General features: G+C 41.5%; 1 protein-coding gene across 9 annotated transcripts in view; it reads right to left on the bottom strand.

Annotated features, from left to right (window-relative positions):
* ext2 (exostosin glycosyltransferase 2) overlaps positions 1 to 24,893 on the bottom strand; it is a 180,245-nt gene that overhangs the window by 131,689 nt on the left and 23,663 nt on the right. For all 9 annotated transcript variants that reach the window (XM_078221034.1, XM_078221030.1, XM_078221029.1 and 6 more), the window contains one exon: positions 18,813 to 18,902. In XM_078221034.1, coding sequence (XP_078077160.1) covers positions 18,813 to 18,902 — 90 coding nt within the window. The remainder of the gene's footprint in view (positions 1 to 18,812; positions 18,903 to 24,893) is intronic.

Genomic DNA, 24,893 nt, shown 5'->3' with positions numbered 1-24,893 from the left:
CATGTGACCAGGTGTTGATGGGCAGAGTCTGAGTGCATTTTGATCATAGTACCTTTTCCCCCTTAGTCGGCACTCCACTTACGTTGTTTTTGATGTTTGGCTGCAAGAGAGTCTTGGCAATGGGGATTGTGACCCTGCTGTGTCTGGAGAATAGTTGCGATGCTGCCCCTGCCTGGGTACATTTTGCAGGCTGAGGAGTGCAGCATAGTAATTTGAGCAATTTTGGGCACATTTCTTACATAGGTGCATAGCTGAGTGTCCTGTCCGTTCTGCCAGGCCGTTGGACTGTGGGTATAGGGAGCTGCTCATGATGTGTTCAAAGTCTCATGTATGTGCAAAGTCCAAAACACAGTGGAGAGGAATTGGCAAGCATTGCCGTCATCAGCCTCGGAGTGATATCATGCTGGCAGTGTGTCTTGTGTTTGATTATGACTGTGTTACCCATCATGTCTGGCAGGTAGTTGAGTTCCAACCACCCAGAATACTATACTAGTCGAATAAGACCAAATATTGTTTATCATTGCATTCGGAGAGGGGTCTGGCAACTCTTATAGACACAGGGCTATTTGGCTTGATGCAGATTAAGTGCACAGTACGGTGCACAGCTGGAGACCTCCCTCTCCATGTCAGCATACATGGAGAGCCAGTATAGCAATTCATTAACCCTTTGCTGTTTTGTTCTGACTGCTCATTCAGCACGCAGATGCTGATAGCCAACTGCAATGTTAGATCGTTCTCACAAAGAAGCTACTTGTGGACAGGATCACAACAGACCCCACACACAATGCGAGGCCGAATGAGCTCATCACCGAAGGTGTCAAACACACATTTTTTGCTTGGATTTTTAGAGTTGCAGTGTAAGACTGAATCAATTCATCAAATTTTTGGTTAATAGCATTGAATGCGTGTCTATTGAGTATAATGTTCTTTACTGGCAAGTAAATGTTCTCATACTTCTTTTTTTAAAAACAATATCTCCGGGTCCTCTTTCTCCTCCTCATATGAAAAACAAAAGATTCAAATTTCTCAACAGTCTCCATGCCTGCCAAGTTTAGTAAAGTTTATGCCTGTATTTACTTGGCTTTGTCGGATAAACCAGCACGACAGCAGATGTGCCACTCTTTTTCAAACTTTGCCCAGTTGTCTGCAACGCTTTTGTCAAACACTAGCAGGTCAATTTGGCAAAGTCCTTGCATCATTCTGCCATCTCCTGACACCATGTTCAACTGCTCGGTTCCAGTGACTGGTGACCAAGAACTTAGAAAAACGGTTTATACTTTGAGGAGCTCTTACATGCTGTGCGTCTGCCCATGCTCCGAGGAGAACTTCCATGCTACCAACAGGCAACCCCATATGTACTTGGTGAAACTAGAACTAGGGGGCATGGCCTCAAAATAAGGGGGAGCAGATTTAGGACTGAGTTGAGGAGGAACTTCTTCACCCAAAGGGTTGCGAATCTGTGGAATTCCCTGCCCAGTGAAGCAGTTGAGGCTACCTCATTGAATCTTTTTAAGGCAAGGATAGATAAATTTTTGAACAGTAAAGGAATTAAGGGTTATGGTGAGCGGGTGGGTAAGTGGAGCTGAGTCCACGAAAAGACCAGCCATGATCTTATTGTATGGCGGAGCAGGCACGAGGGGCCAGATAGCTTACTCCTGCTCCTAGTTCTTATGTTCCCGCGTCATCAAAGTCCACATGACTAGCCAGTCTTCAGGAGCCCTTCGAAACAAATGCATTCTTTAACATTCTAAAATCTGCTCACGCAAAAGGCAATGTTAAATGTCGAAGCTGTGTTTCTTAATGTTTACCAAGTCTCAGTGTACTGAAGAATTAAAATGACTACCTGCATCATCCTAAAGGACCCTAAAACCCAAGAGATGAGCTGTACAGTCCCCTAGGTCAGATCAACAGACTTCTCTTGACATCAGCCATGCACTCAGTACTAATAAATGTGCAGCAATAGCTTCGAAAAAGACCATAGTGTATATAAATAGCACCAAAGGCTGCCCTTATAGGTTTCAACTAATCCTTGCCTAACCACTATGAGTCATTCAAAAAACTTCAATCCACCTGCATCTTTTCCTCAAAGAGAGGATCAATAGAACTTCAGAATAATCCAGTTATACAATTCCCAATACAGGGTATGTTTGCAGAATTAAAACTTTATATAAAGCCAAAAGTAATAACGGGAATCTGTTCCACATACCTTCTTAAGGATGTAAACTAATTTTATCAAGTAGTCAGTGCACAAGGTTAACAAAATAAGTTGTGTGAAGGAACTCTGTCCAAGCATCCTGAACTGCTATGAATATTTATTTTGCCAGAAATGAGAGAATATGATTGTTTAGCCTTCAAAATTAAATTTCAGAACTGGCTTCAGCTAGTTTGTGTTTAGGGACTTCGGAAACATTGTTGAACATCAGTTCTTAAAAGCAGTCGGTGAGGTTGTTTAAAAATCAGTTATAAGTTTGGAATAAACAAATTTGAACATTTTTAAGAAAAGGTTAGAAAAAAAAACACACCCTGAAATTTCAGTTAGGACACAACTGTAGCAATGAAAGGGGCCATTCAATCCATCGCGCCTGTGCTAATTCTCAGAAAGACAAGATCCACTTAGGGACAAAGGGATGGCACTTTCTCACAAACGCTGTTAAATTCATCTTTTTCAAACGTTAATCCACTTCCCTTTTAAAATCCATGATATGCTCCGTTTCCACCACTGCTTCTGGTAGCACAGTGCAGGTTAAAATTAGGGTGGTAGCACAATACACTGGTAGTGAAGTGACAGTCATTTTACACTTGTCTGGTCTTCTTTGGCATGGCTTCAATGCCATCAGGCATTGAAAAACTAGAACCAGAGGGCACAACCTCGGGCTAAAGGGACGATCCTTTAAAACAGAGATGAGGAATTTCTTCAGCCAGAGAGTGGTGAATCTGTGGAGGCCAGGTCATTGAGTGTCTTTAAGACAGAGATAGATAGGTTCTTGATTGATAAGGGGATCAGGAGTTATAGGGAAAAGGCAGGAGAATGGGGATGAGAAAAAAATCAGCCATGATTGAATGACAGAGCAGACTCGATGGGAAAGGCTCCATCAGTGGAGGAATTCCCACTCACCTGAAGAAGGGGCTTAAGGCTCCGAAAGCTTGTGTGGCTTTTGCTACCAAATAAACCTGTTGGACTTTAACCTGGTGTTGTTAAACTTCTTACTGTGTTTACCCCAGTCCTATGCCGGCATCTCCACATCATGACTTCAATTGGACAGCATATAAAACAGACTGTCAAAAATCACGTCCTGTTTTCTGTCCCCCAAAGACAACTGATTTCATCCCATGTCCATGGCCTGACTGTAAACAAATTCTAACCTCCTTTTGTTCCTTCAGTGATCATATGCGTTTGTTATTGACCCAAATTCATTTTTCCTGAATTACTGCATCAGAAGCATTCAACATTAATCATATTGCTATATATGGTTTGTTATTTCCTTAAATGGAAATTATTTCATAGCAGCCCATCAGTGGAGGAAGGAGCAACCAACTGCACGAGGTGAGCAAACTTTTACATGCTGCTATGCCCTGAATGATTGTATATAAGACCATAAGACATAGGAGCAGAATTAGGCCACTCGGCCCATCGAGTCTGCTCCGTCATTCAATCATGGCTGATTTTTTTCTCATCCCCATTCTCCAGCCTTTTCCCCATAACCCCTGATCCCCTTATCAATCAAGAACCTATCTATCTCTGTCTTAAAGACACTCAATGACCTGGCCTCTACAGCTTTCTGCAGCAAAGAGTTCCACAGATTCACCACTCTCTGGCTGAAGAAATTCCTCATCTCTGTTTTAAAGGATCGTCCCTTTAGCCTGAGGTTGTGCCCTCTGGTTCTAGTTTTTCCTACTAATGGAAACATCCTCTCCACATCCACTCTACCGAGGCCTCGCAGTATCCTGTAAATTTCAATAAGATCCCCCCTCATCCTTCCAAACTCCATCGAGTACAGACCCAGAGTCCTCAACCGGTCCTCATTCCAGGGATCATTCTTGTGAACCTCCTCTGGACCCCTTCCAAGGCCAGCACATCCTTAATATAATAATAATACTACAATAAAATGATATTCTGACTCCTTAAATCAACTGGAATAAAATGTTTCCTCAATTAAGATTATTCAGGGAAATTATGGAAGCAAAAAAACTGCAGTTGCTGCAGATCAGAAATAAAAACAAAGTACTGGAAAAGCACAGCAGGTCTGGCAGCAGTGATGGAGACAGAAACAGAGCCAATGCTTCGAGTCCAATATCACTCGTTTGTAAATTGTTAATTGTCAAAGATCAAAGATAGAAGGAGGTACCCTTTGTGATTACTATAACCTACCATAAGAGACTGTTTTGCTCAGCCTAGTGGCAAAATGTTTGAACAGAATTAAGCAAAATCAAGCAGACTATGCAAATTATTAAAGTCAGTAATAGTTGTGAACTACACTTACATGTCTTTCCATGGTTTCTCATGATAAAAATCACTTAGCAGTGAAAATATTAGAGTAAATAATAACAGCCTTACTTTGTGGCTCAGTATCATATTTTGTTCGATAAAATTTGAGAGGCACCTCAATATGTTTAACTAGGCCAAAGGTGCTGGATACGAAAGTTACTGATGTCGATTAGGATTTTCAGATGCTCCAGTTTAAAAATTGCTGAAAATGCAAAGACACACAAAGCAGAAACAGTAATTGTAAGCCTGTAACAAACGTTCACATGCAAATGTTTGTCTTATAACCCTCTAATAGACCAGAATTCAGTGTTACAAGGATATCAGCTACCCTTCTCTGCTGTTGAATGCGCCACAAACTCAATGGTAATCACTGAACCACAGACTCAATGGGCTGAATGGCCTCCTTCTGCACTGTAGGGATTCTTTGGTTCACAGGACATCAGATCTAAACAGTTCTGTAATGTATAAAGTCCATTATAAAACAATATACAAATAGATAAAACTGTACAGAGATTTCATCTTGAAAGATCAGACATGGTTGTTGGGCGTTAGATGATGGCACCTGGACTCTCTTATACAAGAGGAGGATATCCAAAATGGGCAGAGAAGAGGAACAAAGTGACCATGTTCCTCAGAGAATGGTGCAAATGGCCAAGTGACCTGTTTGTGTGCTGTAAAATTTACTGTTTCCATGGCTTGAATATATTATTGTGCTTTACGTGGGAGAAATTTAATTCTAGGAATATAGTGAAACCTTCTAGGAAGGTTAAGATATAAACTAGAATTAGAATACCCAGATTGTGGCAAAATTGGACCTTTTTCCTTCATTTGTACACAAAGCATTATTTACTATTCGAATTAGACAAATATAGCTCACTGTTCTTATTTATGGTCGCTTCACCACAATGCGTACCAAAATGTGAATTTAATTGATTCCAAACTGTTATGTTAAAAAAGGCCGAATTATATATTCATTTCCCACACTTGAAAACGTGGAAATCTGAATTTGATCTGCTCTGTGTGCATAATTCCATGTGCACCAAGCCATAGGAATTAAAAGGACACATATTAACTGCTTGCGCCTCAGTGGAGCTATTTTCATGTCAAATATTTCGCATTGTAAACACTGGAAATTAATAAATTAGTTTTGTAAATTCTCAAAAACTAACCACCAATGGCAAATGGTAGAATATAAATTGTGGAAAATGTTATACCAATGTTATATTTTTTTAAGGGTCATGGATAATCAGCAGTTATGGGGTTAATTGATTTTGGATTTTTATTCTAAGGAAAAGCAGTTTTTTTTTTAAAAAAAGAAAGTTCCTTTAAAACCTGGATATAAATATCAACTTATCTGCCTTGATCCCATGGATTTATAAAAACCCTACTGCACATATAACAGCATTCTTTTATTTGCGACAGAAATAGGAACAGCAGCAACTGTAGCCAGACAGCAGAATCTCTCCTCCCGTCCCCTCGTCTCCTGAGGGCACTGACTCATGCAGGGGCCTAAAGCTGTCAGCTTCACCACCCTCCCCCTCGACCATCCCCCCCCTCCCCCCCCCTCCCACCCCATTCCTCGTCCTGCCCAGTTTGCAGCTCTTCCGTGCTGATGTCTAATTCTGTAGTAATTTTGCATCTTAATGATGCGCTGCTTTTAATAAATAACATGTAAAACTCGTGATTGGGGACAAGAATTTTTTTAAAGCTATCACAAAGCTCCTGAAGCATTTTAAAACCAATTTGTTTTGCTTTTTAAGAGAATTAAACTACTCTGTTACTCAACAGTCAAGAAATTGAATTAAATTGCAAGTGCCATCACTTGATCTTTCACCCATTTAATAGGTATTGTGGTTATTACACACTGAAGTTATTCCTTTTATGTTACCCTGCATGACCATCTGAAGATGCACACATTTTTATGGAAGAAAATGACTAACAGATGCAGTTGCATAGAAAATGTCTTACAGACCCGTTTTTGGTGTTTGAATACATAGTGAAAAATGTCACAACTTTCATGCAGAACTAAAAGGCTATATACACCATACATTCAATGGCAATCCTCAATGCTACAAAACTCATTGTCGTGTTTAGATTCTGCTAAAGGGATATCATAAAATAAAATCTTCTCAACTGCAGAAAAAGGTCGTGCTGACACCGAAAAACGTGTATGGGAACACATGGGCCCATATTTTACTCCAGTCAAAACCTGACAAGATTACAAAGTATTGTCTTTGGAAAATCTTTTTAAAAACACGCTTCGAAAGCGTCGGAACACCTACCACTTTAGTAGGGTGACACAATCAGAAGGTCAATTATTCCACAAGCAAAATTAGCAAGAGCACAATCGTAGAATTACCTCCTCTTGATCTTGTCACCTTCAATTACATGATGACTGAATACATGTGTGACAGGAAGGGATCTGCTGAGCTTATGGCCAAAATAGTACATTTGCCTAGGATTGCCAGACCTCAGAATTTATCATCTTGCATTTCAATGTGGGGCAGTGATGAAGTGGTGAAAGATGAAAGGGAAATGCCATGCCTGCACATCGAACAGGATCTGCACCCCCACGTAAAAACAGAGCATCCAATTATAAAAGCACAAGTCAAAAAATGAAAAATGATCATTTGGCACATCTGGTCAGGCAGAATTACAGTTAAGATGCATTTCCAATGCTTATACCTTATGAGTCAAATCCTTTAAAGAAACAACAGGATACTAATGCCTAAGTTAGAGGTTTCGTAACCAATATAAACTGAAAAATCACTATCTAGCTTGATGTCAATTTTGGATTCATCAAGGTTTAGTTCAGGAATAGAACAAGAACCTCTCAACAACTAGAGAACATTATTTACTCCCAAGTTAAATTAAATATAGAACAAATGCCTCACTGCTTTTTAGGCATTGCTTCAATATCATGTATTACATATTCAATCATTTTGTGACTATATGCCAAATGCTACCATTTTAGGCAACGCCTTTTATCCCTTTAAACCATACGGGGGAAAACAGTAACCTCCACTACACCACAAAATATAATGAATGACCCAGGATGTGCCAGTGCATCTAATGGCACGTTTTCAGCCTGCCCTCGCAAGTTTACATTTTTACACTTTTTGCCTGGCAAGTTGCTGAATGTATGAACTGTTATTGAAACTGGGCATCAAGGATCTGAGAAAAAATGTAAACTAGAGTTGTGGCGTTCAGTCTCAAATTAGGTACAAAAAGAGAAATAGAGGAAGAAAGTTTGTATTGTTATGATCCTTGGTCAGACCCGGTGGGGGGGGTGGAGTGTGTTCATATATACACATACATATCTATATATACTCCAACATTGAGTGTATGTATGAGGCACATGTGAATTAACAGGCAAACTGTGGTTGGACACACCACACTACACAATAGACGACAGAGGCAACCAAAGCCAATTTCATGGATACCCAGACATTTGCCATATTGTGAGCCAGCCAATCTCACTGAAACTTCATCTTTCTCATGTGAGGTTCAAATCTCCACATTTGAAGGTCTCTCCTTGGAATCCTCTCTAAAAGTCATTCCCACTCGGGGCGGCTTCAACAAGAATCCATTTCCAGCATTTCAATCTCACCTCCAGAGATTCAGTTCCTCTGAATCTCCAATACATTCAAGCTTCACCCTCCAAGCACAATTTCAGATCTTCAGCCATAGCAAACAGAACATCACTGCTTCAAAGGAATACATTTTGCCCAAATGCCTGCAGCACAGAGTCACCAACCTTTGGCTGCCTTCTCAGATCTTCAGGGCTCCTCTCAAGCCCATTTCACTTCAAGTCTGCTCACTGCAGCTCTTCCTTTAACTTGGAGCCCATTTCTCTGCTCCTGTATTTTAGCTGGATGGGACCAAGTTCTGATCCCTCTTTGTCCTTTACCTGGGACATCCTTCTGGGACCTCTCCCTGGGTTGGGATCTTCTTCTTATCCCTCTCGTGTCCTGCTCTCTGGGACAACTACTTGGTAATGGTGCTTCAGTTCAGGTCATCTGACTTGATTTTCCACGCCATTCTATTTCTCCTCTTCTGCACAGGACCAGTCCCCAGCCCGATTAAAGGAAGACATCTGAAATGCATTTGCAGCAGGTCCAAGGTTCATCAGGAACATGAGTTCCCAACAAACTAAATAAGGTAAATATTTGAGTTAACAGAATCCAAATAGAGGGAGAGAAACAAAAGGATTTATTAAAAATATTCAAGTCTTCAATATTAAGTACCTGAAAGATTGAGACTCCACATTTACAATAGTTAATTTTCAGTAGCAGAAATGTTGATTGGTTATAACTAACACTTCTCCCATCATTAAAAAGGACATTTCCTGCTTCAATTTTAAAACTTAACTTCCTGTGGACAATTTGATTCGTATCTACGGCATAAATGCAGCAACCTTGCCATTCAAGGCTTTTCAATGCTCAGGCAGATAATGACATGCCAATTGTTCCACCGGTGAGGCCAACACGACTGTTCCCTGCTCGTGGGGAGGTGTTTTCCTCGCCGGAGAGAACTTCTCTCGGCAAGGCCATAAAGGCAAGCGAGCATGGACAATGGAGTGCCGGGCTCGCTAAACACATTGAAATGAACAGATCCATAAATTTAAATCAATGAATCAGCTGCTCGACAATTTGCTGCGAGAGTGACTGACCGCGATGGAAATCCGGGTGTCCCAAAGTCGCGGCAGGTGCAAAAACAGGCGCCATTCGCACTAGCCGCTTTATGCCCGATCTTAACGATATTTTCCCGCTGCAAAACAGGCAGAAAGCAGCAGTAAAATTCCATCCATTGTCTTCATATTTCCTTAATTTTGCAGGATTATTGCAGCTGTGTTTTTTCTTCATTCAATTCCTCCTTCTGTGTTCTAGGACAGCACGATGGCACAGTGGTTAGCACTGCTGAATCACAGCGCCAGGGACCCGGGTTTGATTCCTGGCTTGGGTCACTGTCTCCCTCCTTTCTGTAATTTTTGCTAGTTCTTAAAATCTGTCCAATCTTCCGACTTGCTTCTTTCAATTTGAAACCATCCTTAGCTTCTTTATTTAGCCACGGATGATGTGTCTTTTTCAAAGGATCATTCTTCCTCACTGGGATAAATCTTTGCCACCATGATGCCCAAAACAGCTCTCAGCACGGTGGTTAGCACTGCTGCCTCACAGCTCCAGGGACCTGGGCTCAATTCCGGCCTTGGGTGATTGTGTGGAGTTTGCACGTTCTCCCCGTGTCTGCATGGGTTTCCTCCGGGTGCTCCGGTTTCCTCCCACAGTCCAGAGACGTGCGGGTTAGGTGGATTGGTCATGCTAAATTGCCACTTCGTGTCATGGGGGGGCTAGCAGGGTAAATCGGGCCTGCAGACTCAATAGGCCAAATGGCCTCCATCTACAATGTAGGGATTCTATGGTTCTATGAAATGTCTCTTCATTCAGATACAGACTATTCTGATCCCATTTCCCAGTATGTATGTACGTCTGTAAAAGTCTGTATTTTTTGTTCCTACCTGCCACACGCCGGGCGAACCAAATCACTACCCTGCTTTATTAACTTGCAGGAAAATAAAATCCCAGCCTGGTTCAGGGAAAGACGACTTTCCTCACCGTTGCCAGTGCCCCACGAATCAAAACCCATTTCTCCCACACCAGCCTTTGAGGCACATCTACATCGCATCGCTCTAATCTTATTTACCCTCTGCCAAATTGCTCGTAGCTCAGGTAATTATCTAGAGATAGTCCAAATGTGACACTGATTGATTAGAACAGAGAGGCTGAGCTATGAGAAAAATTCTGACTTTGTTTAATTATTTACACTATCCATGAAATTTAAAGCTTTTCTTTTTAGAAAGATATAAATATGATAGAAGCACATTAGAGACAGGAGGAGAAGAACAATGCACAAGACAGTTCGCAAACTGTCCTGGGCTAGATGGGATCTATATTATTAGGAATAATATTTCCTCTGAAATGACAAATGAAGGGGCGGCACAATGGCACAGTGGTTAGCACTGCTGCCTCACAGCGCCAGGGACCCGGGTTCAATTCCTGGCTTGGGTCACTGTCTGTGCAGAGTCTGCATGTTCTCCCCGTGTCTGCGTGGGTTTCCACCGGGTGCTTCGGTTTCCTCCCACAGTCTGAAAGACGTGCTGGTTAGGTGCACTGGCCATGCTAAATTCTCCCTCAGTGTACCCGAACAGGCGCCAGATTGTGGCGACTAGGGGATTTTCACAGTAACTTCATTGCAGTGTTAATGTAAGCCTACTTGTGACACTAATAAATAAATGAACTGATCTGAGCTCCTTCAAGGCACGTCTACGTGCGCAAGCTTTCTTACAAACGGACACTTATGAACTACTACGATAAAAGCAGAATATTGCAGATGCTGGAATCTGAAACAAAAACAGAAATGCTGGAAAAATCTCAGCAGGTCTGACAGCATCTGTGGGGAGAGAATAAAGCCAATGTTTTGAGTCTGGAGTTCCCTTCGTCAGAGCCGAACGATAGCCGCTCTGATGAAGGGTCATCCAGACTCAAAACTTTGGCTCCACTCTCTCTCCACAGATGCTCGTCAGACGTGCTGAGATTTTCCAGCATTTTCTGTTACTGACTCAGCAAATGGTCTTGCTTTTGATAGAAATAGCTAGAATGAGCAATAAGAGTTCAAACTATGCAGAAGTAGAAGAAATGGTGAAACAATATTCCATGTCCCAAAACCTAATATCACTGAATATTAAAACAGAACATTAGTTTGTGGAAATGCTCCACGCAGCTTTATGCCCTCTAGTTTGTTATTTTTTTTGTTAACAGATTTAAAATATTGCACAGCAAAGGGAGTTTACATTTTGTTGATTTCCAGCAGGAAGATAAAGTGAAAAATTGTGAGATCAAGAACAAAAAAAAAGTATTTTCGAAAAAGTAAGCCAAGTGCCCACATGATGAATCAGATCTGCGTGTAATCAACTCCAGAACGCAGCCTCAGAAGAACACTAACCAGAAGGACATTTGCGTTCCATTTCTGTTTCAAATTCATTGGGCAGTCAGCACCAAGATTTGGACAATGGAACTGGCCGTCGCCGGAGACCACGAGCTATCAGTCTTTTTGTTTCAGCGGATTTCAGGCTCCCATTGCCCACAAAACCCACTTCACCCACTCCCGTCTCACTCTTACTTTCTTTACTTACTTGGCAGGATAAATGTTTTAAAGTTTATTTATTAGTCACAAGTAAGGCTTACATTAAGAACGCAATGAAGTTACTGTGAAATTTCCCTCGTTGCCACACTCCGACGCCTGATCGGGTCAATGCACCCTAACCAGCACATCTTTTGGACTGTGGGAGGAAACCGGAGCACCCGGAGGAAACCCACACAGACACGGGGAGAATGTGCAGACTCCGCACTGACAATGACCCAAGCCAGGAATCGAACTCAGGTCCCTGGAGCTGTGAGGCAGCAGTGCTAACCACTGTGCCACCGTGATGCCCCTCCGTGCCGGATCGTGGAGCGAAGGAAAGAAGCTGAAACTAAGCCCTACCCTGGCATGTGTAACATCACAATTCGGAGCAGAACTGTAGCTTTCACCAAGTTTCCTCAAACTTAATCCAGCGGTAACAATACTTCAAGGCCAAGAAAAATATTGAAATACAAAAATTATGAGCATTTTGCGGCCACGAGTAGATTTTAAAATACTTTGTAGTTAATACAAAATCGGAGGTAACGGATGTGAAGATTTAGAAAGCAAAACAGAATTTTAGGACTTGATATAGAAAGATGGAGTGGTTAATGATCTGTTGGCTTTACTCCCTGGCAATATTCTACATCAGCCTAGATTCTAGAGATTATATTTCAAAACCTAAACCAACCCATCATTCTCCATTACAAAAATAGCAGTATTTTGGAAAAATACAAGGTATATGATATACTGTAGATTTAAGTAACAGTAACATTAAAAAATACAGTTTAATGACATGGTAAAAAATGACATGTAATATTTAAATTGAATTTTGAAAGGAACCACATGGAACAGTTTGCGATGGCTGAAAAATGTTGCAATGCAAAACATTTTTATAGCTCTGAAATGCAACACAGAGACTATGGAACATCAAGGGAAAAGCTTTACTTAAAAAAGGTTTCTCCATCAAAATTGGTCTAAAGCTTCCATGATATACTACAAATATTCTGAAGTGGCATACAATGCACGATACAGGACAGATACCGTCTCGCACATACAAAGCAATATTACAGTCACCTGCTAAACCTGGGTCCAGTTTTCTCTCAGTTGAATGTGAAGGATCTACGGCACTTTTCAAAAAAACAGCAACAGGGGAATTTCTTTCTGCGTTCCTCAACAAAGTGGTTAGCACTGCTGCCTCACAGCGCCAGGGACCCGGGTTCGATTCCCGGCTTGGGTTAGTGTCCGTGTGGAGTTTGCACGTTCTCTCCGTGTCTGCATGGGTTTCCTCCGGGTGCTCCGGTTTCCTCCCACAGTCCGAAAGACGTGCTGGTTAGGTGCATTGACCATGTGAAAGTGCCCCCCCCCCCCCCCCCCCCGAGTGTCAGGGGATTAGATGGGTAAATACATGGGGTTACGGGGATAGGGCCTGGGTGGGATTGTGATCGGTGCGGACTCGATGGGCCAAATGGCCGCCTTCTGCACTGCAGGGATTCTATGAATTTCTCCCGGTGTCCCTCGATCAACATTGCCAATTCAGATTCCTGGTCATTTATCGTCATCGCTCTTTCAAAAATCTGATTTTCCCCAATGTACTCAAAAGGACAATTTAAATAAAAACTAACAAATTTCGAAATATCGACCCAAGTTTAACTAGAAAACTCTAATTCTGTAATAGAAATGTAAATAATCTGAAGTTAAATTATCTAACCTCAGTTTAGTTTATAAAAAAAACAAGACGTTTGTACAGTGCCCATCATGACCACAGAATGCTTGGCAGCCCTTACTAACGGTAGCCATGATGTGGAGATGCCGGCGTTGGACTGGGGTGGGCACAGTAAGTAGTCTCACAACATCAGGTTAAAGTACAACAGGTTTATTTGGAATCACGAGCTTTCGGAGCACTGCTCCTTCATCAGGTGAGTGACCTCACTAATGGTGACTTCAGGCTGCAGAAAATACGGCAGTCATTTTGCACACAGCAAATTCCCACAATCGGAAACTTGATAATGACCAGATAATCTGTTTTGTGTGATATGGAATGAGAGACAAATACCGTCAGTGCAGATTCGATGGGCTGAAGAGCCTTCTCTGCACTGTATGACTCTAACACCAGAGACAATTATCCTGGCTTTCTTTGAACTAATGCCACGGGTTTTTTCCACATCCATCCAAGAGGACAGACAAGGGCCGGAATTTTACTGGCCCGCCTGCTACGGGAATCAGAGCGGGCGAGGGGCGGAGCGTGGAAAGGTCTGTTGACCTCGGGCAGGATTTTGTGGTTGAGCGAGGCCATAAAATCCCACTCAGGGCTTCAGTTTAACGTCTCATCCGAAATGCAGCACCTCTGACAATGCAATACTCCACTGGTACTGTAGCGGAATGTCAGCCTTGCCTTGAGCCCTGGAGTGAGAGTGCTACGAACTGAATCATGAAAATATGGCATGAAATTACAACTGAGTGTACATTATCCAATTAATATATTGTCAATAATTCACTAAAACTTTCATGATTTCTTTTAAAACCACTTAATGATTAGTTGCTAACTCCCCTGTGGAAAGAGCCACACATGCAAGCTATCAAAATATTTGAGACTCCCTAATTATTTGGTAACTTAGTAATTCTGTAATGAGCAATACTTTCATCAGGGTGGATAACAGATTTGCACATAAAGACACAAGTTACAAACTATTTCTGAGCTACTTAGAGCACAAGAAACCTTTGAACCAGATATGCAAGTATTGGTGCAAATATAAAATATGGAAAGCAAAAATTCTCCAGGGAGAAGTTTTATATCCAGAATACTGACAGAAATTTAGCAGTGAATGATACCAAGTTATCCATATTGGTGGGACAGCAGGCTCCAAGATCCTTCTTTCACCTACTGACCAGATAGGGAGGGATTTTGTCCCGTGTGTCACTATTAATCCCTCATTAAGATCTGCCCACTATCATATTGTTTTCTTGTGGGACCTTGCTGCCACAAAATAGTTGCTATATTTCCTGTGTTACAACAATAGCTACACTTCAGAAGTGCTTCATTGGCAGTAGAGTGCTATGAGATGCCCTAAAGTGCTTTGGAAATGCAAGTGTGCCTTGCTTTGAAAGGGTCACCAGGTCCCTGATTTACGCAAGAACAGCAAAGCTAGTTGCATAACCTCAATATGAGAGTGGAAAAGTTAATGATTGAAAAACTGACTTGCAGCTGTACGTGAACGAGTATCCTCATCTATCCTTAAAAAAATTAAAGTATGGAGTATATGGTGCAGATGAAAAAAGACAAGAATTGCATACCCTGAATCCTGTAGATATATGGTATCTTTTAATAACACTGTTAAAATGTGTGTGTTTTGAAAACTGTGTTCTTCTCACCCCTTGACTGACCAGCTCACTAAACAAAAAAAGGTATGGAATAAATTTTGTTTCACCCATAACTTGGTTTACCTGTAAACAATGACCAATGTTACAGCTCTTAATCCAGAGTCCACTTGGCATTTTTAGGTGCAGATTAGCTGTATTTATTAGATGACTAATGAAAGAAACTGTTCACAAACTTGAAGAGGAACAAGTGCACTGATTAACAAGTGTTTAGAGGAAACATAGAAAGCAAAATAAAATATTGAAGGGTGAAAAATACAAGAATAAAACTGGCAAAAGGAAAAAAAATCAGGAAATAGTGGAGAAATCTCTTAAAATCACATCACATGAACGAAGGTCTGGATATCTATGCTTCTAATTTAACTTTTAAATGCATATTGGTTATGGATCCACTAAAAAGGGGGAGTGGGCAGTTCTACACTTGCTCAAGCGCTCAAATGAAAACATTTTTGATTTGATTTATTATTGCCACATGTATTCGCATACAGTGAAAAGTATTGTTTCTTGCACGCTATACAGACAACACACCGTTCATAGAGAAGGAAAGGAGAGAGAATGCAGAATGTGTTACAGTCATAGCTGGGGTGTAGAGAAAGATCAACTTAATGCAAGATAGGTCCATTCAAAAGTCTGATGGCAGCATGTCTCTGAAGTCTGTTTATGAGCCTACAACGTTCTTGCAAAAGAGAGCATAGTGCTCCATTTCTGTGAATATCTTTCAGTACCTTATCAAAACACAAAGACACCCTTAAAATAACCTGAAAAGTAATATTTTTAAATCAAGTTGCATTAACTATACAATAAAGATAACAAGAGTGCAAAATAAAGTCTCCAATCTAATATTAAAGTCAGGTGATGTTTCTAACAGGATTTGCTTGTGACTTCTGTCATCTGATCTGTCAGTCACATACCTGTAACTCATTACTAGGTATCTACCATTTTCCACCGCAGTTGGACATGGGGACATCAAGAAAAACCTAAGACTTCTAGCTGGTAGTCTGCTGCCCTCTTGTGGATTGCGGTAAACTTACCCAAACACCAAACAAAAAGCAGTTCTAATTCTTAAATACAAGCTCAGATTTTGCAGTCAACAACGAAGCAGCATCATTTGCTGTGCATTACTCTTATGCACGCCCACAGACGATTAGTACATTTTTGTATGGCATCGTAATGTCATCAGGAGTCTAAAACAGCACGGTGTCCTCTACAGAGAATTTCTGGTCTGTCTGAACAGGGCAATCAACTATATGTTTATTGATGAGATTGAAGAATCCTACAGCATGCAGAGTCTAACCCAGGAATCATAGCATAGAATAATTAATGCAAAATTATGTGCCGCAATAAAATAAAGAGAGGTTAAGAGAGATGGGATTAGGAGATAAAAGAAACAGAACGCAGCCATTTTGATTTTTAATCTTCTTAACATCTCCAAAAATGATTCGGATCTAATGGATGAGGTTCCTCACTGATAATGGACTATTTTGTAGCAATCAATACTGATCACAGATCACTGTTAAAATTCACTTACACTTGAATGGGAAGGCACTAACCTTTTCAGGGGTGTTTAAGTGGGTGAATATCATAATTCCACCCTGTTCACATAATTGAAGGCAGCATCTCCCAGCAGGGCCTAAGGAGCGAAGCAACTCAAACAGCAACTTCCTGATTAGCGAGAGATTGCTGTCTGATTTGCTCCTTTTTAAGGGTAAGCACTGATAGTCTCACCATCCCTGATTTTCCAAATGTGTTGCTCTAATTGATTCCAACATTTTTCCAACAATAGATATTAGGCTAACTGGCCTATTGTTGAATGTTTTTAAGATAATGGATAAAGTTTTGAACAGTAAAGGAATTAAGGGTTATGGTGAGTGGGCGGGTAAGTGGAGCTGAGTCACAAAAAGATCAGCCATGATCTTATTGAATGGCGGAGCAGGCTCGAGGGGCCAAATGTCCTACTCCTGCTTCTAGTTCTTATGTTGTTACAGTTACCTGCTTTTTGCCTCCCTCACTTTTTGAATAGGAGTATCACATTGACAGCTTTCCAATCCTCTGGTACTTCTCCAGAATCCAAGGATTTTGGGAAAATTACAATCAATGCATCCACTATCACTGTAGCTACTTTTTTTTTAGGATCCTCAGAGACAAGCCATCAGAGCCAGGGGACTTATCTGTCTTTAGCCCCATTACTTTGTCCATGGTGTGAGTGTTAATCTACACTACAGTCTCTTAAAAATACATATTCTAATGGTCCGATACACTTCATGTAGAGTTCCAAACTGTTTCGATTCTGATAACATTATTGCTATATTAAAAAAATGTGCTGGATTGAACATGGAACTGTTGGTGGTGGAGCTAACAATTTGGCAGTACATTGGCAGAGTGGTTAGCACTGCTGCCTCACCCCGCCAGGGACCCAGGTTCAATTCCAGCCTTGGATAACTGCCTATATGGAGTTTGCACATCTCCTAGTGTCTGAGTGGGTTTCCTCCGGGTGCTCCGGTTTCCTCCCACAATCCAAAGATGTGTAGGTTAGGTGGATTAGACATGCTGAATGGCCCCTTAGTGTCCCAAAATGGGTAGATGGGATTAGCCCCTGGTAAATGTTTGAGATTACAAGGATAGGGATGGGGAGGAAAGGGCCTGGGTGAGATACTCTGTCCGAGAGCGAGTTTTAAAGAGCGTCTGGACAAATAATGAATAGGATGGGAATAGAGGGATATGGTCCCCGGAAGGGTAGAGGGTTTTAGTTCAGAAGGGCAGCATGGTCGGTGCAGGCTTGGAGGGCCGAAGGGCCTGTTCCTGTGCTGTAATTTTCTTTGTTCTTTGAGAGTTGGTGCAGACCCGATGGGCCGAATGGCCTCTTCTGCACTGTAGGATTCTATGATACTACGAATTCAATCACATTGCATTTCAAAGTGTTACCCTTTCTTAAAGAATCAAAACGACAGTTGCTGTTTTTGTAGTCTGCAAAAAGCATGTGCCCCTTCCAAAGTGCATCATGACATTTCTGTGCGATCTGTTGACTGCAGAAAGTCAAAAGAGCCTCACCAGCTAAACTAAGAGGGGAGAGGCTGGATGCAAGGATTGGTTTGAAATTGTGCCACTAGATACATGTCAAAATGCATTAAAAACTAATAGCTGCATGAGGGACAGGGAAAACAATTTAATCTGATGAAACAGAAATAGGACATAATTCAGTTAAATTTAATTATCACAGGACATGGAAAAGTTTAGCAGAGGTCACAAATGTATTGAACATTTATTTTCAGTAATTATGCATTTTTATCTTGTGAAGAAATTTCAAAAATGAGTGGACTCGGTTAAACTATCAAATTGCACATACGAATGGGTCATATGGCAACATTATATTACGCTCACTATCTCTACATGAAGCACCTGATCAGCCTGAATTTAACTCATTAGTAGAAAGAGAAGCATTTTAAATCATATCGAGCACAAACCATTCTTCCCCTTCTGCACTTTTGGGCAACAAATTCATAAAATTTGGACATTAATCCAGCAAGCCAACAATCATTAAGTGAAAAGCACGGTTTGTAGTACATCACTGTTTTCTCAGTCAGACAATGGCAAATTGGAGTAACTCATCAATTTGCCCCATTCTTGAATAAAAATGCTACCTATTGTCCCATCTCACAAGTGATGCCTTTGCTTTAAAATAAGTAGCCGGTCTGATTCGTTTAGCACAGGGATTAACAGGGAAAACTCACAGCAGTGGAACCAATGTTTGGGTGCAGGACTTTGAACTTACCTGTCACGTGGAACATCAAGCGCAGTGTTGTAATCAGGAGGGCCTCCTGGAAGCATATTAAACAGCAAGTGGTTCGTCCCTCTATCCCATCTAAAAATGGTAAAGATATATGCACGTTTTTAAATACAACTGTATAACACCTTAAGGTGGTCAAGTTGAACAGAGAAAACATACACCACAACTGTACTTTTTAAAGTTTTTTTTTGAAAAAGAGAGGTTTATGTGATTTTGTGTTTCATCTCTGCTATGTTGTTGTCAGGAAACGTCCACCTAACTGGATCAATGTTCCCTCAATGGAATGATGTGGAGCTGCCAGCATTGGACTGGGGTAGGCACAGTAAGAAGTCTCACAACACCAGGTTAAAGTCCAACAGGTTTATTTGGTAGCACGTGCTTTCAGAGTGCTGCTCCTTCATCAGATGAGTGATCAGGACTCACCTGATGAAGGAGCAGCGCTCCGAAAGCTCGTGCTACCAAATAAACCTGCTGGGCTTTAACCTGGTGTTGAGAGACTTCTTACTGTCCCCCTCAATGGAAGAGAGAGAATCACCGAGGGGCACACGTGACACAATTCCAACCAGCTACCTTCAAAGCAGCACTGACAGAGTTCTTATCCACTACCTCATGCATGGATGACAAGCAGTGTGAGAAGATAACACTTTGAAAAGTCTGAGATGCAAAATGAGAGGTGTGCTCCTGCAGTAATCACACAAAATAATAAAAGGTGGCAAAAAGGGGGTGGAAAAATACAAGATGCGCACTACAATTGTACGGCAATTATTTTTTATAATAACGTTACACAAATTTTGCGCTTGTTTTCATAATCCAATACTGTATTGGAAAAGAAAATGCAGGTTTCTTTCATCAAAAAAATCACAGGGCGACACGGTGGCACAGTGATTAGCACTGCTGCCTCACAGCGCCAGGGACCCAGGTTCGATTCCCGGCTTGGGTGTGTGTTTTTGCACATTCTCCCCGTGTCTGCGTGGGTTTCCTCCGGGTGCTCCGATTTCCTCCCACAGTCAAAGGTGCGCGGGCTAGGTTAATTGGCCATGCTAAATTGACCCTCAGTGTCAGTGAGATTAGCAGGGTAATTACGTGGGGTTATGGAAATAGGGCCTGGGTTGGACTCTTGTCAGTGCGGCTTGGTGGACCGAATGGCTTCCTTCTGTATTGTAGGGATTCTATGATGCTATTATTTTTCAGTCTGAGCTTAAAAAAACACTATATTGAAGGATATCATACCTCGGTCATCAGTACTGAGAACAGCAAAATTTCATCCATATGAAGGAATGAATGGAAATACACATGTATGTTCTAATTATACTTTGGAGAGGCATGCAATCACCAAGTGCACTCAAACAAACGTAGATCAGACTGATGACTATAAGACCTAATATTCTCACAAGGGTTTCTCTGAAGTGCAGAGTGGGCTTGTGAAATTTCCAAATTGTGTACATTTGGTTTTTTTTTTAAATCCAGCAACATAATTATAAATTTTTCTCTTAATCTGTGTCCAGGATAGTGTTTTGTTGGTAGAATACTGGAGTTGTGTGTCTTTCAAATTCATCAAGTAGAATTTATTTTTTTTTAAAAAAGGAACACACATCCACTTGATCTTTAGTAACCGTCATCCCAGGTGCTGCAGGCACCACTTTGTATATATTGTAAGGTTTTCTACATCGCAGCAGCCAAAGTAAGAACACACATGCGGTTATTTAGATTGAAATTTGCCCCTTGGTTTTGGCCTACTGCACTCTTCCAGTTGTTAACAAATCCACATGGCAGCTTTACCAGCCTGTAGGTGCTGCTAATTAGTGATCTGCAGACAGCTACACTGTCACTTTACTGTGATAGAAAAATTGTCAAATCATGTAACCCCGTCTGCTGAAACGAAATTGGTTTGTATAAAAGCAAACTACTCCATTCGTTGCTTGTACTTCTTTGATTGGTGTTAAGTCTAAATGATAGGTTGTCAAACCAGGCTCCATAATCCGATCACAAGCGGACCCGTAAGTGCCTCAAGAATTCTGTACTCTATGTTTCTTGTACTTGCTGACTTATAATTTCATTTTTGCCACTGCTTACTTTCATAATGACAGAACAATTTGTATCAGAATAGTTCACGAGTGCCTCTAAAATTATGAGGCATGTCAACATGGGAGGGAAGGGAGGGCGAGGACATGAGAAAGCAGTGTTCAGTATTTTCAGAAAGGTACCACTACAGCAGAGTTTACCTTTGTAAGGTTTCAACACATGCAGGGATTCTCTCAGCGGGATTTTTAGAACAAAGGGTAAGACATTAATGTGAAACCACTTCCAGAGATGAGGGGTTTGTCGTATGAAGAGAGATTGAACAGTTTAGGCCTAGACTCTCTGGAATTTAGAAGAATGAGGAGAGATCAAATTGAGTTATACAAAATCATAAAAGATATGGAGAAAGTAGACGTGGAACAGATGCTTCCTCTTGTGGGGTATTCTAAGATAAGAGGTCATAGTCTTAGATAAGGGGTAGCAAATTTAAAACAGAGTTGAGGAGAAACTACTTCTCCCAAAAGGGTCGCGAATCTGTGGAATTCGCTACCCTAAAGTGCGGGGAATGCTGGGACAGAGTAAATTTGAGGAGTTAGACAGATTTAATTGGTAATGGGATGAAGGGTTATGGGGAGAAGGCAGGAAAATGGGGATGAGGAGAATATCAGCCATGATCGAATGGCGGAGCGGATTCAATGGGCCGAATGGCCTAATTCTGCTCCTATACCTTATGAATTTATGAAGCATTGCTTATAGTTTAAATGGGTAGCTTATTTTTGAAAAACAAGAGCAGAGGTTATAGTAAAGTACGTCGCGATATCTCCAAGGCAATGATTATTTCCATCATTTTTCTTCCCGATAAGGAAGCAAAGAGAGAACACAGTCTGAAAAATATGGGATTGAAGAATAATGAAGGAGTTTCATTCCAGTTTCGCCACAAAAAGGTCAAGACGCTAATCAGTGTCGTTGATCTTTTTGGGATGTTGAAACAAAGTTGGGGAATGCATCCAAGATGGCAATGGTCAGGCAACTGAGAACAAGGGCAGTCCGACGGAGCTGGACCATGGAACAGAGGTGTGGATGGTCGGAGGGTGCAGAGGTTGCAGAGAGAGAAGGGTGAGGAAGGATAATGCATCACAGTCACTGATGTTGCCACGTATGAGATTGTTTAGCACTGGTTTGGTGCAAGTCTGAAACTCTCATTTACTCAGTGCATTCTGAGACGATTTCTCCTCTGGTCTGAAATGAGACTTCTTTGATCTGAAATGAAACGATCACATCATCTCATCTGATCTGAACATAGGAAACAAGAACAAGGCGAAGCCAATAAGCTTGTTCTTCCATTCTATCAGATCATGGCTGATCTGTACCTCAACTCTATTTAGCCACCTTAGAACCACATCCCTTGATACCTTGACCTAATAAAACAGGTGATCCCAGTCTTGAAAATTTCAACTGACCCAGCCACCACATCCTTTTGGGGAATGAACTACAGATTTTCACTATCCTTTGTGAAAAAACTTCGCTCATTTCAGTTCTGAATTGGCTAGTGCTATTGGATTCCCCACAAGAGGAGATGCCCTCTCTGCATCTACTCAACTGATGTGGAGATGCCGGCGTTGGACTGGGGTGAACACAGTAAGAGTTTTAACAACACCAGGTTAAAGTCCAACAGGTTTATTTGGTAGCAAATACCATTAGCTACTATTCTACTACCATTCTACTCAACTGAACCCTTTAATCATTTTAAACACTTCACAATGTTCTAACCGAAAACAATACAAGCCAAGTTTATGCATCCTGTCCTCATAATTTAATGATGTGGAGATGCCGGCGTTGGACTGGGGTAAACACAGTAAGAAGTTTAACAACACCAGGTTAAAGTCCAACAGGTTTATTTGGTAGCAAAAGCCACACAAGCTTTCGGAGCTCCAAGCCCCTTCTTCAGGTGAGTGGGAATTCTGTTCACAAACAGGGCATATAAAGACACAAACTCAATTTACATGAATAATGGTTGGAATACGAATACTTACAACTAATCAAGTCTTTAAGAAACAAAACAACGTGAGTGGAGAGAGCATCAAGACAGGCTAAAAAGATGTGTATTGTCTCCAGACAAGACAGCCAGTGAAACTCTGCAGGTCCAGGCAACTGTGGGGGTTACAATATTTGTTACTATTTGTAACCCCCACAATTGCCTCGACCTGCAGAGTTTCACTGGCTGTCTTGTCTGGAGACAATACACATCTTTTTAGCCTGTCTTGATGCTCTCTCCACTCACGTTGTTTTGTTTCTTAAAGACTTGATTAGTTGTAAGTATTCGCATTCCAACCATTATTCATGTAAATTGAGTTTGTGTCTTTATATGCCCTGTTTGTGAACAGAATTCCCACTCACCTGAAGAAGGGGCTTGGAGCTCCGAAAGCTTGTGTGGCTTTTGCTACCAAATAAACCTGTTGGACTTTAACCTGGTGTTGTTAAACTTCTTACTCATAATTTAAGCCCCACTTTTGCTGGTGAATCTGCACTATAGCCTCCCCAAGGCCACCATATTTTTCCTGGGGCACAGCGTGTAAAATGTAATCCAGTACTGCAGGTGGATCTGATAAAGCTCTGTACAACTGAAGCATAATTCCATCCGGTTTGCATTCCACCCTCCTTGATATAAAGGCTAACAATACATTAGAATTTCAGATTTCTTTTGGATTCTATGCACTAGTGGAGTGTTTTATTACATGGACAGCCACATGTCTTTGCTGCTCACTATTCCAACTTGTAACTCTTGGATCCAAAGTAGATCACCTCACACTTCACCACACTGAACTCAATTTTTCACAGTGTCACCCTTTCAATCTGTGTCCAAACGTAACACCTTGCTCTCATCTACATATTTTACCGTGCCTCCTAATTTAAGGTGTGATTTTCCAGCCTCTCCCACCAGGAGATCTTGGGATCTTCCTGTCCCGCTGAAGTCGACTCTTCATGGCGGGTTCCCCGACAGCAGGATGAGCAAATTAAGCAAAAGCCCAGAGACTTCAGCAGGAACTGGTGCGGTGACAATAATCTCTCCCTCAATGTCAACAAAACGAAGGAGATTGTCATCGACTTCAGGAAGCATTGAGGAGAATATGCCCCTGTCTACATCAATGGGGACGAAGTCGAAAGTTTCAAGTTTTTAGGTGTCCAGATCACCAACAACCTGTCCTGGTCCCCCCTTGCCGACACTATAGTTCAGAAAGCCCACCACTGCCTCGACTTTCTCAGAAGACTAAGGAAATTTGGCATGTCAGCTACAATTCTCACCAACCTTTACAGATGCACCACAGAAAGCATTCTATGTATCACAGCTTGGTATGGCTCCTGCTCTGTCCAAGACCGCCAGAAACTACAAAAGATCATGAATGCAACCCAATCCATCATACAAACCAGCCTCCCATCCACTGACTCTGTCTACACTTCCCGCTGTCTTGGCAAAGCAGCCAGCAAAATGAATGACCCCACGCTTCCTGGACATTCTCTCTTCCACTTTCTTCCTTCGGGAAAAAGGTACAAACGTCTGAGGTCACTTACCAACCGATTCAAGAACAGCTTCTTCCCTGCTGCTGTCAGACTTTTGAATGGACCTACCTTGCATTAAGTTTATCTTTCTCTACACCCTAGTTATGACCGTCACACTACATTCTGCACCCTCTCCTTCTCGATGAACAGTATGCTTTGTCTGTATAGCGCGCAAGAAACAATACTTTTCACTGTACCTCAATACGTGACAATAACAAATCAAATCAAAGGGCTGAAGATCCCACTGGCGACCAACGATGTACAACTCCATTCCTTCAAATAAGTTATTGATACACGTGGTGAGAAGCTGATGCCCCAGTACAGATCCTTGGGAAATACTACTTGTCACATCCCACTGCTCAGAGTACATTCCCTTTCTCCCTGTTCTGTTTACCTCCCAACCTATATGGTAAGACTAAACATTAGAGCAGCCTAGTTTTCTCTTTTTACGGCAAGCAGAGATCAGTGGGGGCTAGGTCACTGAATGTG

This window comes from Mustelus asterias, chromosome 9, assembly GCF_964213995.1.
Source record: "Mustelus asterias chromosome 9, sMusAst1.hap1.1, whole genome shotgun sequence".
In the NCBI taxonomy this organism is placed as follows: domain Eukaryota; kingdom Metazoa; phylum Chordata; class Chondrichthyes; order Carcharhiniformes; family Triakidae; genus Mustelus; species Mustelus asterias.
Note: the sequence above shows the minus strand (reverse complement) of the source record. Positions and strands in the feature narration are given on the sequence as shown.